General features: G+C 35.2%; 1 protein-coding gene across 3 annotated transcripts; it reads left to right on the plus strand.

Annotated features, from left to right (window-relative positions):
• The first annotated feature begins 2,929 nt into the window (after nucleotides 1-2,929).
• On the plus strand, nucleotides 2,930-12,050 carry LOC122348520. 3 transcript variants are annotated; one of them, XM_043244061.1, is made up of 9 exons: nucleotides 2,930-2,943; nucleotides 3,043-3,100; nucleotides 3,184-3,534; nucleotides 3,617-3,958; nucleotides 9,576-9,926; nucleotides 10,016-10,357; nucleotides 10,541-10,642; nucleotides 10,734-10,756; nucleotides 10,996-12,050. In XM_043244061.1, the coding sequence occupies exons 1-9, from the start codon at nucleotides 2,941-2,943 to the stop codon at nucleotides 11,116-11,118; spliced, it is 1,695 nt and encodes a 564-aa protein (XP_043099996.1). In that variant the 5' UTR covers nucleotides 2,930-2,940; the 3' UTR covers nucleotides 11,119-12,050. The 3 variants fall into 3 exon arrangements, with proteins under 3 accessions (XP_043099996.1, XP_043099995.1, XP_043099994.1); XM_043244060.1 differs by lacking the exons at nucleotides 3,184-3,534; nucleotides 3,617-3,958 and having other exon boundaries at nucleotides 2,935-2,943; XM_043244059.1 differs by lacking the exons at nucleotides 2,930-2,943; nucleotides 3,043-3,100; nucleotides 3,184-3,534; nucleotides 3,617-3,958 and adding exons at nucleotides 9,319-9,333; nucleotides 9,421-9,502.
• The last annotated feature ends 484 nt before the right edge of the window (nucleotides 12,051-12,534 follow it).

The raw sequence follows: 12,534 nt of genomic DNA on the forward strand, positions 1-12,534 counted from the left end.
TTATATTATATTTCATGTTTATATTTTTACAGTTAAGGTTACAGCTTTTTCCTTCTTTTTAAATAGCTTGCATTTTCCTAAATATATATATATATATATATATATATATATAATATTTATATTATACTTCATGTTTAGATTTTAATAAGGTTAATAAAGCCTGTTTCAAGGGTTAAAGGGTCACTTTGCATAGAGATTCACTTTGAATGATGTCACTTTACATGTATAGACAATCAATACAGCAGGCCTAGTGATAATGCAGATTTAAAAAAAATATAATATAATATTATAATTATAGAATGCGGATTAAAAATATTAGGAGCGAGTGGATCACTTTATTATGTAGGTTGGTTGCGTTCACACACAGCAAACACACATTTATTTCCAAACACCATGTAAAAGTGGCTTTTGCATAATATGCGCCCTTTAAATATATAGTATAGTAAAATGGAAAATTGTGTTACTTGCAAGCCTAACCGAGCACATGTTTTTTGTACTAATGCAAGCTAAAGTACCATTAGAGTAAAGTGCATGTGTGGATTCAGAGAGAGGTGTGAAACACACCAGCGGGTCAGTCCTGTGGTTGGAAAATTTTCAAACCACACTGTGCACAATGGTGCATGCAAACATACACGTACAGAAGCACGAAGGCGCACAGAAACAGCTGAGCCCACAAACTAGACATCTCAGTATTGTGGGATATTTCATATTCTCAGGCAAAAATAGTACATATCTATCTACATATTAATCTATCTATAGCAATTTTCCATTTAGAATGCTTCGAAATTTTAAATGCTGACAGTTATGTGTAAAGTTCAGTGTTTCTCCGCTGATGTTCACCACAGCAGATCTCATTTTGTACTGAGCAGCTTCTTCCTGTCAGTCACTCTACAGGAAATGATATACTTTTTTTTTCTCATCTGACTGGTGCTCTAGTTGGTGTCACATGTTCTTACGTGAGCATACGCTGACTTTGTGGAGGAGTTTGTGCTTCGTGGTATTAAAAGCCCAGTGTATTCCTCTGCTTATCTAGGGTTGTTTAGGCCCCAGTGCCTCCACAACCACAACCACCTGTCAGTTTAAACAGAGGATGTTCAGTATTCGCATTGCATTTTATGCTTACCGTCTTAACCAAGTTTGTGGCACAGATGAACTATGAACTCTATGAGTTTCCTTTAAGAACAACATTAACAACATTAAACCAGTTATATCTTCATTTTTAAAAGCAAACACAACCCACATTTTATTCATAGATCTAAAATGCAGAATGACATGTTGACCGAAATTGGAAATTTTAGTATTTGTAATATATGTATAATATATTACAAAATATAGAAAATATAGAAAACATACCATTAAATATTCTATAATCTTAAGGCTCTGTATTTTTACACAGCCATGACATAGCTTTGTGCGAGTCCAAATTTAATTGATTTGTGCCAGAATCAGTTTTATTTTGACAGTCAACTTTATTATAAGTAACTTTTTAACTACATGTCAACTAATTCTTATTAATTTGCAACTACATGTCTACTAACAGCTTGAATGGTCAGTGAGTCACGGAGAGCTGTCCACGAGACTATTGGTGCCAAGCAGTATTGATTTTCTAATAGAGACTAATTTACTGAACATAGAACGATGTGCGATTTGTTATATCCAAATCAAGCTCTATCTGTTGATGCTGATTGTTTTATTTTAAAATAAATGCAAAACAAATGTAGTCTTAAAAGAGTTTAGATGTCAGGGCATGAAAAGAGCAAAGAAATATAATCTTTATATGTATCACATGTAACTGTGCTATTTCCTAATACATGCAAAATGAAATTTAAAAGGAATATTTGAATCTATTTTGGAAACTGACCCAAACAAACAAGAACCCCCACTATTGGAGTTACAAAAACACAAACCAGAAGCCTGAGATGTATTTTGTCTAAATTCTCAAACAGTATACTTTATAATTTCAACAAGACATAGATGTGAATTGTCTGGAACAAAGTCTGGAAGAAAGTTTATGTTGCTTTTAAAGGTGTACTCTGGAGTTCTTGTGCTTTCTTCTAATAATTACCATGGGATAAATCACTATTCCCTTTTACACTTATGTCTTCTCTTGAATAAATCTAACACTGAATGATAATAATAATAACAATAATAATAATAATTAATAAAAAGCTGCTGACATGTTAAGGCATTTAATTAAAAAACTGTTTGCAGGATTAATGCTGTTTCATGAATATTGAGTTATTTACACTGTTAAAGAATTTGATTCTCATGCTAAACTTTGCCAAAGTTAAAAAAAACCACACACAAACACACTCCTTGTGGGCTTTCGTGCAAGTTCCAGAAACTTATGAGATATGATCATCTTTTTATCTTATGCTATAAACCAAATAATCAAGCATTAACCGCATATGTACAGATTGCAAACTTTATGTATATAATGATCTGATTTCAGCTGTGTATATAATACAATTTTGTTTGTTGAAAAAATGACATGTGGTTTGATGCAGCAAGAGGTGTGAAAACAGAAACCGGTCTCAGTGCAAGCTATACACTGACATACTAACACTCAGATCTGACCCATCTGACAACTTTATAATGCAACTAACCTGATAATGCTAAAAATAGCTTTTATTATATTCAGTAACAATGTCTGTGATTTTCTGTAAAGCTGCTTTAAAACAATAAAGTATGTATCAGGAAACAGTGTGTAATATACAAATACAAGTAGCGTCGCAAATAACTGTTAATATTTTAATAAAAAAACATAAGAAACAAAAGTGTAATGCTGTAAACCTTATGACGTGTGCTGATTGGCTGCAATCACCCAAGTGGTTTCAGCTTAAGGCAACCCTAAGTGACCAATCAGGTCTTAAAGGACTGAATAAATAAAACAGAAGTTCATCTCTCTCTCATACGTCTCAAGCAGAGATTGAAGGAGACATGGTATGGACAGTTTACTGATCTACCTCTGTTACTTAAATTTTTTTTTTGATAGGGGCTGATTCGTGTTTTTATTTTTTTTGTTTTGTTTTGTTTTTGCAGGAACATTTTGGAAGACTGCTGACCATAAGCTATATATTTTTTTTGTTCTCAATAATAGGTAAATGTACTTTTTTTTATACTTTTATACTTTACAACGATATATCACTACGTAACACTTAATGTACGTTTTTAATTTTGCAGTCTGCTCCTCTGATGTGGATGTCGTTCAGGAGGACAACGTAAAAATAGTTCGAGCAGGAGAGGATGTGAACCTTACTTGCACATTTTCAAAAAGTATGCAATCATCAAAAGCATGGTTTAAACAGACGACTGATGGAAAACCTTCACAAATTGTTTCTTTATATTTAAACCAACAACCCAGCTGGAATGAGGACTTTGTGAAGACAAAGCGTTTTGATGTTTCTAAAGGAGATGATCATTTTAATCTGACCATTTTAAAGACAAAACCTTCAGACTCAGCAATGTATTTCTGTGTAGTCTCATCATATCATATCATTGGCATGGGTCCAGGCACTAGAGTGTTTGTCAGAGGTAAGTTTTCCTGTTTGTTATTGTAGTTTTCTTTGGTTTGAGGTGTCCTTACCTTTTTGTGCCTTTTACGTCACCTTTTAAGATGCAGCTGTGGACAGACACACAACTCTTCAGCAGTCTTCGGTAGACACGCTTCGTCCAGGGGATTCTGTGAGTTTGCAGTGCAGCATCTTCACTGAGAGCTGTGCAGGAGAACACAGTGTCTACTGGTTCAGACAAAGCTCGGGAGAGTCTCAAGGAGTCCTTTACACCAAAGGAGAGAGAAACGGTCAGTGTGAGAACAGAACGGAGTCTCGAACACAGAGCTGTGTCTACAATCTCTTCAAGAGCAACGTCAGTGTCTCTGATGCTGGGGTTTATTACTGTGCTGTGGCTGCATGTGGAGAGATACTCTTTGGAAAAGGAGCTGAACTAAATATCACAGGTAAGGTATTGGATAAATATTTCATGTTTTCACTAAGGAGGAATAAAAAAAGGGTAACAATTTATAGTAACAGCATACTATGAATGAGTTAGGCATTAGTAAATAGTAAAAAAAAATCCTTTATAAAGCATCGTTCCAAAATTAATAGGCATTAGTAATCAGTTTATAAATACCGCTATAAATGTTTTGTTTCCTGAGCATATCTATAACATTTAATAATTGTATTGAGTGAATTTTCGTTTCTAAAGTATTACATTTTTTATAAAAACTTTATTTAGGAGTTGTCAGTGGTCTATAGGATCATTTAGAAAGTGTAAGCAAATGATTAATAATCTTTTTTAAACTTAAACTTATTTACATTTACATTTGTAAATCAGATTATTGAGGCTATGAGATTATGATAATAGGTGCTCAGTGTGTTAATAAACTCATATTCCTGCTTTAATTTATAATTAAGTCAGGTAGTTCTAAAAAAATGAGTAGTTGCTAGCCATCTGTTTTTGTGAGCTCATCTAAAGTGAGGACCCTTTAATCATATACAAACAGAGATTTAAAGGCTCATTTATCTTCCAAACTGAAAAGTTAAGCACAACAGAACACAGGGATGCAGAACACAGAATTATTTTTCAAGATACAAAAAAAAATACATTCTACATCTGTATACAATAAAAAATAAAACTCAGCAATTTCAAAGAAAACTATAAAAATTAAAGTATGCAGTTGTGCAATTTACGTTCTGTATCCCTGTTATGTTTTTTTCTGTTAGGAAGATAATTGAGCCTTTAAAACTAGGCATTTATAAATGCATTTATACACTGCTTACTAATAACTATTAATGTTGGAACAATGCTTTATAAAGGATGTTCTGACAATTTACTAATGCTTACCTACTGATTCACAGCGTGCAGTTATTATAAAGTGTTACCAAAAATTGTTCAAATACCAGCAGAACTCTGGAGAAAACCTTTGTTCAAAATATCAGCAGAAATAATAACACTCAACTAAATTTACTAACTCTCCTAACTATGTCTTTATTTTGTGGTCATTTCAGGAAATGTCTATATGAAACCAATGCTGTCGGTTCTTGCAGTTTTAAACATCATTTTTATGACTTTAGCGTTTTTTCTGGCCATAAAACTATACCAGGATCCGAATAAAAGTAAGGTGTATTTTTGCCACACATACTGTATACAAATGATACATTTATATATGAAAATGCAATTAATGACACTACAAAGATAATATGTTTGATTGCTTTTTTTGCTTTTTTATTCCACAACCAACTAATCTCTAGAGTGTCAAGTAAGTGCTTACATTTGTTTGCGATTTCAAAACGTTCAAATCATAAAATAACTGTCAGTCTCAAGTGCAAATTTTTATGTGTCTTCTTAAGACTCAACATTTTATGTGACAATTTAATCTCTGATCTGACCCTTTTTTTCCTCTTATAATTTTAGACGGAAGACTTTCTGGATTATGACACATTAAGATCACTCTTGGCAAATGAACCCAAAGTAAAGATTACTGAAGAACATTCTCTTGTGGCATACAGCATGTGTACTAAAAACCATCCTATAACAGATAAAGGTCAATAAAAACAGCAGTTTTCTGTTCAAGACTAAAAACTGCATGCTTAAATACTCAGTCTAAAAAATCTAAAAAAAAAAAAATACATACCAGATTTGCACTCTTTTTAATGTAATATGGCATTTTTGTTTTTAACACGTTATTTGAGTTTCATATACAGTTGGCTGCATGTACATATGGTCATTAATACAGAACAGAAATCAAGACCCAGATGTTTTCTCTACAGATACATTAAAGTATATTGGGTTTTTGATACTTCATTGTATTTACAATCTGATGATTTGGTCTCAAAGTACATGGCACAAATTCCTTCTCACACTCCTCTCAATTCCTTAGTAGAATTGTAAGACACTATGTGTGATTTACATTAGCATTAATGGTGTTATATGTAAAGTGATGCATGATCTATTATATCTGTTTATACACGTTTTTTTTTAACTTATCCACCTTAAAATTCTTGCAATGAAATGAGTGGCTTTACATTTCTGTAAATAACAAAACATGAAGTCTGCTTTATGCATTATTGTTTCTGTATCATTTAATCATTGCTCTCTCTCCATCTCATTCAAACATACTTTTCATGTATCAGATATAAAATGCTACTCAATATATTTCAAGTAAATCATTACTTACTGGCTATATGTTCCCTCAGCCAGCTTCGAAGATTGACCATGAAAAATAAATAAATAAAATATCAACAGTACTGACTGAAATGGAATGGTCTTACTGATGTTTTCTTGATTTTATTGAACTTGCATATTTTTCTTGATAGTCAGTCCAAGGATATTTTTTTCAAAACATTACAACAGACAACAAACGTTAGTAAACAAATTTATTCACCCAATTATAATAACTTCACTACAGTATGTATAATACTGGTCATATGTGACAACTCTGTGCTAACAAATAACCAGGACACTAGAGAAAACATAAATTTACTTTTACCTTCTTCCTGAGTTTGGAAGCAATATGACTGCAGCCTCTATAAAAAAAAACGTTTCTCCAGGAAATAGAAGAGGCCTACTCAGTTACTAAAGCATGCATGGAAAGATTTTCTAGAGCTCCCCCACAGGACACCACGAGGAACCCAGTCGGAAGCCTTCTCAAAATCCACAAAGCATGGGTGGACTGGTTGGGCAAACTCCCAGGAACACTCCAGTATCCTGAAAAGGGTATAGAGTTGGTCCAGTGTTCCATGTCCAGGACAAAGGCACATTGTTCCTCCTGAAGCTGAGGTTTGATTATCAGACCAATTCTCCTCTCCAGTACCCTGGCATAGACTTTCCTGGGGAGGCTGAGGAGTGTGATCCCCCTATAGTTGGAGAACACCCTCCGGTCCCCCTTCTTAAAAAAACAAACCACGCCCCGGTCTGCTAGTCCAGAGGTACTGTCCCCCGCCTCCACGTGATGCTGCAGAGGCATGTCAGCGAAGACAGCCCCACAACATCCAGAGACCTGAGGTACTCTGGGCGGATCTCGTCCTTCCCCGGTGCTTTGCCACCGAGGAGCTTCTTAACAACCTCGGTGACCTCAGCCAGGGTGATGGTTGAGTCCTCCCTTGGGTCCCACGCTGTGCTCCCTCAGTGGAAGACACGTTGGCGGGATTGAGGAGATCCTCAAAGTGTTTCGCCCACCGCCCGAAATGTCCCCAGTCGAGATTAGCAGATTCCCACTGTATACAGTGTTTGCAGGGCACTGCTTCCTCGTTCTGAGGTGTCAGATGATTTGCCAGAACCTCTTTGAGGTCAGTCCGATAGTCCTTTCCATGTACTTACCGAACTCCTCCCAGACCCATGTTTTTGCCTCCACAACCACCTGGGCAGTGGTCCAGAGGTACTTGGCCCACCGGTACCTGTAAGCTGCCTCAGGAGTCCCACAAGCCAACCAGGCCTGATAGGACTCCTTTTTCAGCTTGACGGCATCCCTTACTTCTGGTGTCCACCACCGGGTTCAGGTGTTGCTGCCACAACAGGCACTGTAGACTTTACAGCCACAGCTCCGGACTCCAATGCATGGCAGCTAAGCTGGGGCTACGAGCAAGCTCCCACCAGCCCCAGCTGCTTCTTACTGCACGAGCAACACCAGAGTAGTGAAGAGTCTAGCCCCTTTCTCTAGTTGGTGGTACATCTACACCTCCCGCAGCAACTCAGGCTCATTCCCCAACTCTTTGTCTGTCTTGCCACCTAGGACCTTTTTGCCTTTGGAAGACCCTACCAGGGGCATACATAGGACAACCTAGCCCTGGACAACATAGCTCCTAGGGTCATTCAGACACTCAAACCCCTCCACCACGTTAAGGTGGCGATCCCAGAATGGGACCACAGTACATTGGGGCTTCATTTTATATATAGCTGAGACAAGAACTTAGATCCCTGAAGCATCAGTTTAAGTTGGCTAAGGAAGACAAAAACTCTGTCAAAAGCTCTGTCAGACCTAACAGATAACACTTAGGCTGGCTGAGGGGCATTGAAGGAAGGACAAGCTCTTTGCAATGCTTTCATTCCCAAATCCGATAGAGTTACACTAAGAGACTACTGGACTTGAAGCAAAGTGGCATTATTACTTGAATGGGCATGTGAAGTAATACAAACCTTTATTTATCTGAATAAGTGGACCTATAAGAAGGCTAAAAATGGAGATCTCATTAAAGAGTGCTGCATGGAGCATTGAGAGCTAGACGTAGTTGCTGGTAATTCACTGACAGATAATTATAGCAAACACTTAAACTCCATGGTATGAAAGACTGCAGAGTGTAGAAGAGGCATCAAGAATATCCAGGAGGTCGATGAAAAGGCTTTGAGATGGCTGTGGATCCTGAAGGGAAACCGAGGCTTTGTGCTCCGCTGTATGATGTGCAAAGACTCAAAACATCCTGAAGATGTGTCCAAGTAACATCAAAAGATTTATGTCTAAACACTTATAGCAAAATTACTAAACCATTAGAGTGTGCTACTATGGACTATGCATGTATGAATTAATAATCTTTGCGATCATCATAGTTACATTTTATCATGCACTGGCATGTACCAATTCCTTGATTCAAACTATTTTCTAAATGTATTTAAAATTTTTATATTGTAGATACTCACTACACTGTAAAAAAAATATCATTGGTCTAGTAATTTTCATTTAAATTGAAACATCTATAAATTTTTAATGTGCAGTTATGTTTGAAATTTGAAATAGTTTATGTTTTATTAAAGTTTCTGCCGTTACTATTGTGTAAAAGTGTAGAGCTTATAGCTATGAATAACTGCATGCACTTTGAGGCATGAAGTTTTGTTTAATGAACAGTTTTATTAGTGTACTGTAAAAAAAAAAAACACTTATTTTAAGTTGATTCTCAAAAGTCTGTGATTTTGAGTAAGGTCTGTTTGTATTTAACTTAGTAATTTTGTAAATTTAGTAAATTTTGAAAAACCTTTACTGCATTAGCAAATTAGCACTAGCTAGTAAACATTCATGTGGGGCCCTTCAAGGTTTTGTCTTCTGGTCACATGCTTTGGAACACCTTATTTCCTGCCTTTTTTTTCCTCTGTGAAACTACATAATATATTTTAATATCAAATTAACCACAATGATTTAAGAGAAGTTTTTGATGGCTATAAACTGGCGCAGTACGGAATGTTTTTTAAGGTCTTAATAAATTAAAGATATTTTTGAAGCAATGGAAAACGTTTGGGTTAGAATTGTTTTTTTTGATGTGGCAAGGGGTGTGATGGTATAAAAGATAAGGTGAAAGTGCATATGTGCATCAGATGTCTGGAGCTGAGGCTGATGGTTACATGGTAAGGCTACAGTCTGTAGTCTATAAACTACCAGTTTTTTCTTTTCTTTTTATGAATTTAAAGAGTACTCATCGCTCACTTTTACAGGGGAATTCAAAGCACAAGGAAAGTTCTGGAAGACGACTGATGAAGAGATATTGCTTAATTGCTTTGCTGTCCTCAACAGCTGGTAAATGTATCTAATTTATTTTTAAATATTAAATGACTGATTATTCACAGCTGTTTTTTGCTTTATTTTGCAGTCTGCTCCTCTGATGTGGATGTTGTTCAGGAGGATAACGTAAAAATAGTTCGAGCAGGAGAGGATGTTAACCTTACTTGCACATTTTCAAAAAGTATGCAATCATCAAAAGCATGGTTTAAACAGACGACTGATGGAAAACCTTCACAAATTATTTCTTTATATTTAAACCAACAACCTAGCTGGAATGAGGACTTTGTGAAGACAAAGCGTTTTGATGTTTCTAAAGGAGATGATCATTTTAATCTGACCATTTTAAAGACAAAACCTTCAGACTCAGCAATGTATTTCTGTGTAGTCTCATCATATCATATCATTGGCATGGGTCCAGGCACTAGAGTGTTTGTCAGAGGTAAGTTTTCCTGTTTGTTATTGTAGTTTTCTTTGGTTTGAGGTGTCAGATTTTTTCGTCCTTACCTTTTTGTTCCTTTTACGTCACAGATGCAGCTGTGGACAGACACACAACTCTTCAGCAGTCTTCGGTAGACACGCTTCGTCCAGGGGATTCTGTGAGTTTGCAGTGCAGCATCTTCACTGAGAGCTGTGCAGGAGAACACAGTGTCTACTGGTTCAGACAAAGCTCGGGAGAATCTCAAGGAGTCCTTTACACCAAAGGAGAGAGAAACGGTCAGTGTGAGAACAGAACGGAGTCTCGAACACAGAGCTGTGTCTACAATCTCTTCAAGAGCAACGTCAGTGTCTCTGATGCTGGGGTTTATTACTGTGCTGTGGCTGCATGTGGAGAGATACTCTTTGGAAAAGGAGCTGAACTAAATATCACAGGTAAGATAAAGATTAAATAAATTACAATTTTAAAATGCTAAAATGTTTTGTTTGATCTTCCATCTCTTTAAGAGCATTTGATTCAGGCACAACATACAATCACAACCTTTTTTAACTTTTTAATTTAATGTGAAAAATGTTATATCTAAGAAATTAATTTTAATTTTTTTTTATTTATTTAAGATCATATGAATTCAACTCTTCTTGCTCTTGGAATTTTTAACATAATTTTTTTGGCCCTTGCTGTTTTTCTTGGGGTAAAACTATGCATGGGTCAGAATAAAGGTAAAACTTTCTGAACGTTTTTACATTTTCATAATAATCTAAAAACACATGATTGTTGTTTATGACAAGACTCTTTTTTTCTTTCCTAAAGCACCCAAACCCCCAGAAAGTGTAGTAAGTATTTCTTCTATTTGAGATCTTAAATATAAAAAGACACCATTTAATCTGTCTATAAATTTAAAGTTAGATTTTTTTTTATGTTATTTTATTTTACTTTGTTTTATTTTTATTTTTGTTTGGTTTTAAATTTGAAAGTATAAAAGATAAAAAAAACTTTACTAAGTTTGGATTATTTTATATCATATCACATGCCATTTTCCTCGCATAATCGGAGTTTCTTTTCTCTCTTAAAGAATGAAGACTCGCTGAATTATGCAGCCATTAGTTTCAGTCAAAAACCTTTGAACACTAGAAGAGCCAAAGCAAAGATCTGTCAGGACCATTCTCTGTACGCACAGGTCAAATCACACCAGTGACATTCAGAGGTTTAGAGGATTATTTGACTGATACGCTGTAGGAAATCTTTCCATCATTGTCACATAACAACATATTTAGTCGCATATGTCGAACTTGTCGAAATAATTTCTAATCAATTCTACTTATCTTTAAAGTATAATCAAGGATATTTGGTGTAAAGAATTATCACCGCTGACACAAATTTGATCTTCATTTGAATTTTGGCACCAATTACAAATATACTAAGCAACTATTTTCTAAATTTGTTATGTATTATAGTTAAATTTATAATGCCCATAAGTATGTCTGGAGTGTTTTGTTACCTCAGATAACAGTAGCTAACAATGCCATTAAAATATCGATTGCAAGTTACAGGTGGTAATTTTAAATATATACTATTTTATTTAAATGTTACTGTGCCATTTAGATGCTGTACTGTTGAAGATATATGTTATGATATATTCCGTAACATGTTCGGTAACATAATTTTGTGCATGTTTGTTTCTTTCACATCTTTTAAATGAATAAATGTATATGCGCATGTCATCTGCATTTATTCATATTCCCGTGCACTGTCCTATTGTGGTGTTTGCAATTCATAGGAACACTGAGGACTGAAAGAACCTGATGGGGGAAAATGTATCGTTTTTTGTATCTTTTATTCAAATGATAGGCTCCTGCACATTTTGTCTTTGACTACAAGAATATTTCAAACATTAACGAGCTGAATGCTGAATTGAACACATGGTCTCTACTGCCGCCTAGTGAAAAGAACATTTATACTGTGCTCCTGCTTTAAAAGTTATTTACTGTTGCACAACACAGTTCTCAGCTTTTTCTAGACAACGGCAAACATGGGAAAATCAGAAGTCAATTACATGCTTATTTAAACAAATATTACTTTTTTTGTGTGTGCTTTTGCAGTCAATGTTGCTGTACCATTGTCATAAAGCCTAACCAAATATGATTCCTAAATAAAAGTAACTAAGAGTAACTTGAAAAAATAAAAAAAAAATTAACACTTAGTTCCACAGTGTTTATCATTCATTTTATGTGCGTTATCAGAGTAATTCCATTCATTGTAACATACTCTGCATATACGTAGTTTGTTCTAGAGATTGCGGTCTGTGCTAAAACAGACTTTAAAAATTAATAAATAAATTAATAAGATAGATAGCCTGGGCTATACAAAGTGCAAACTAGCTAATATGCTGTCTTAAAGTGCAAATTAGCATTTGAATTTGTTTTAAAAGAAAAAATTTGGGGGCAAACTATCCCTATAAAAAATGAAGTCTGTTAAAATGTGAAATGCAGCAAATATACGGTGTCTCTGTCCGTGGTGCTGAAATACTTATAATGGGGTGTGATGCAGCAGAACACCACTACTTGCACTGTATACTGACTTTTTTATGACACTAGTCTAATACATGAGATCA

This window comes from Puntigrus tetrazona, chromosome 7 (genome assembly GCF_018831695.1).
Source record: "Puntigrus tetrazona isolate hp1 chromosome 7, ASM1883169v1, whole genome shotgun sequence".
Classification (NCBI taxonomy): Eukaryota; Metazoa; Chordata; class Actinopteri; order Cypriniformes; family Cyprinidae; genus Puntigrus; species Puntigrus tetrazona.

Excerpts from the sequence above, each read along its gene's own strand:
- LOC122348520 (XM_043244061.1), top strand. Across the intron at positions 10,643-10,733 it reads ATGCATGGGTCAGAATAAAG|CACCCAAACCCCCAGAAAGT; the intron begins GTAAAACTTTCT and ends TCTTTCCTAAAG. Across the intron at positions 10,757-10,995 it reads CCAAACCCCCAGAAAGTGTA|AATGAAGACTCGCTGAATTA; the intron begins GTAAGTATTTCT and ends TCTCTCTTAAAG.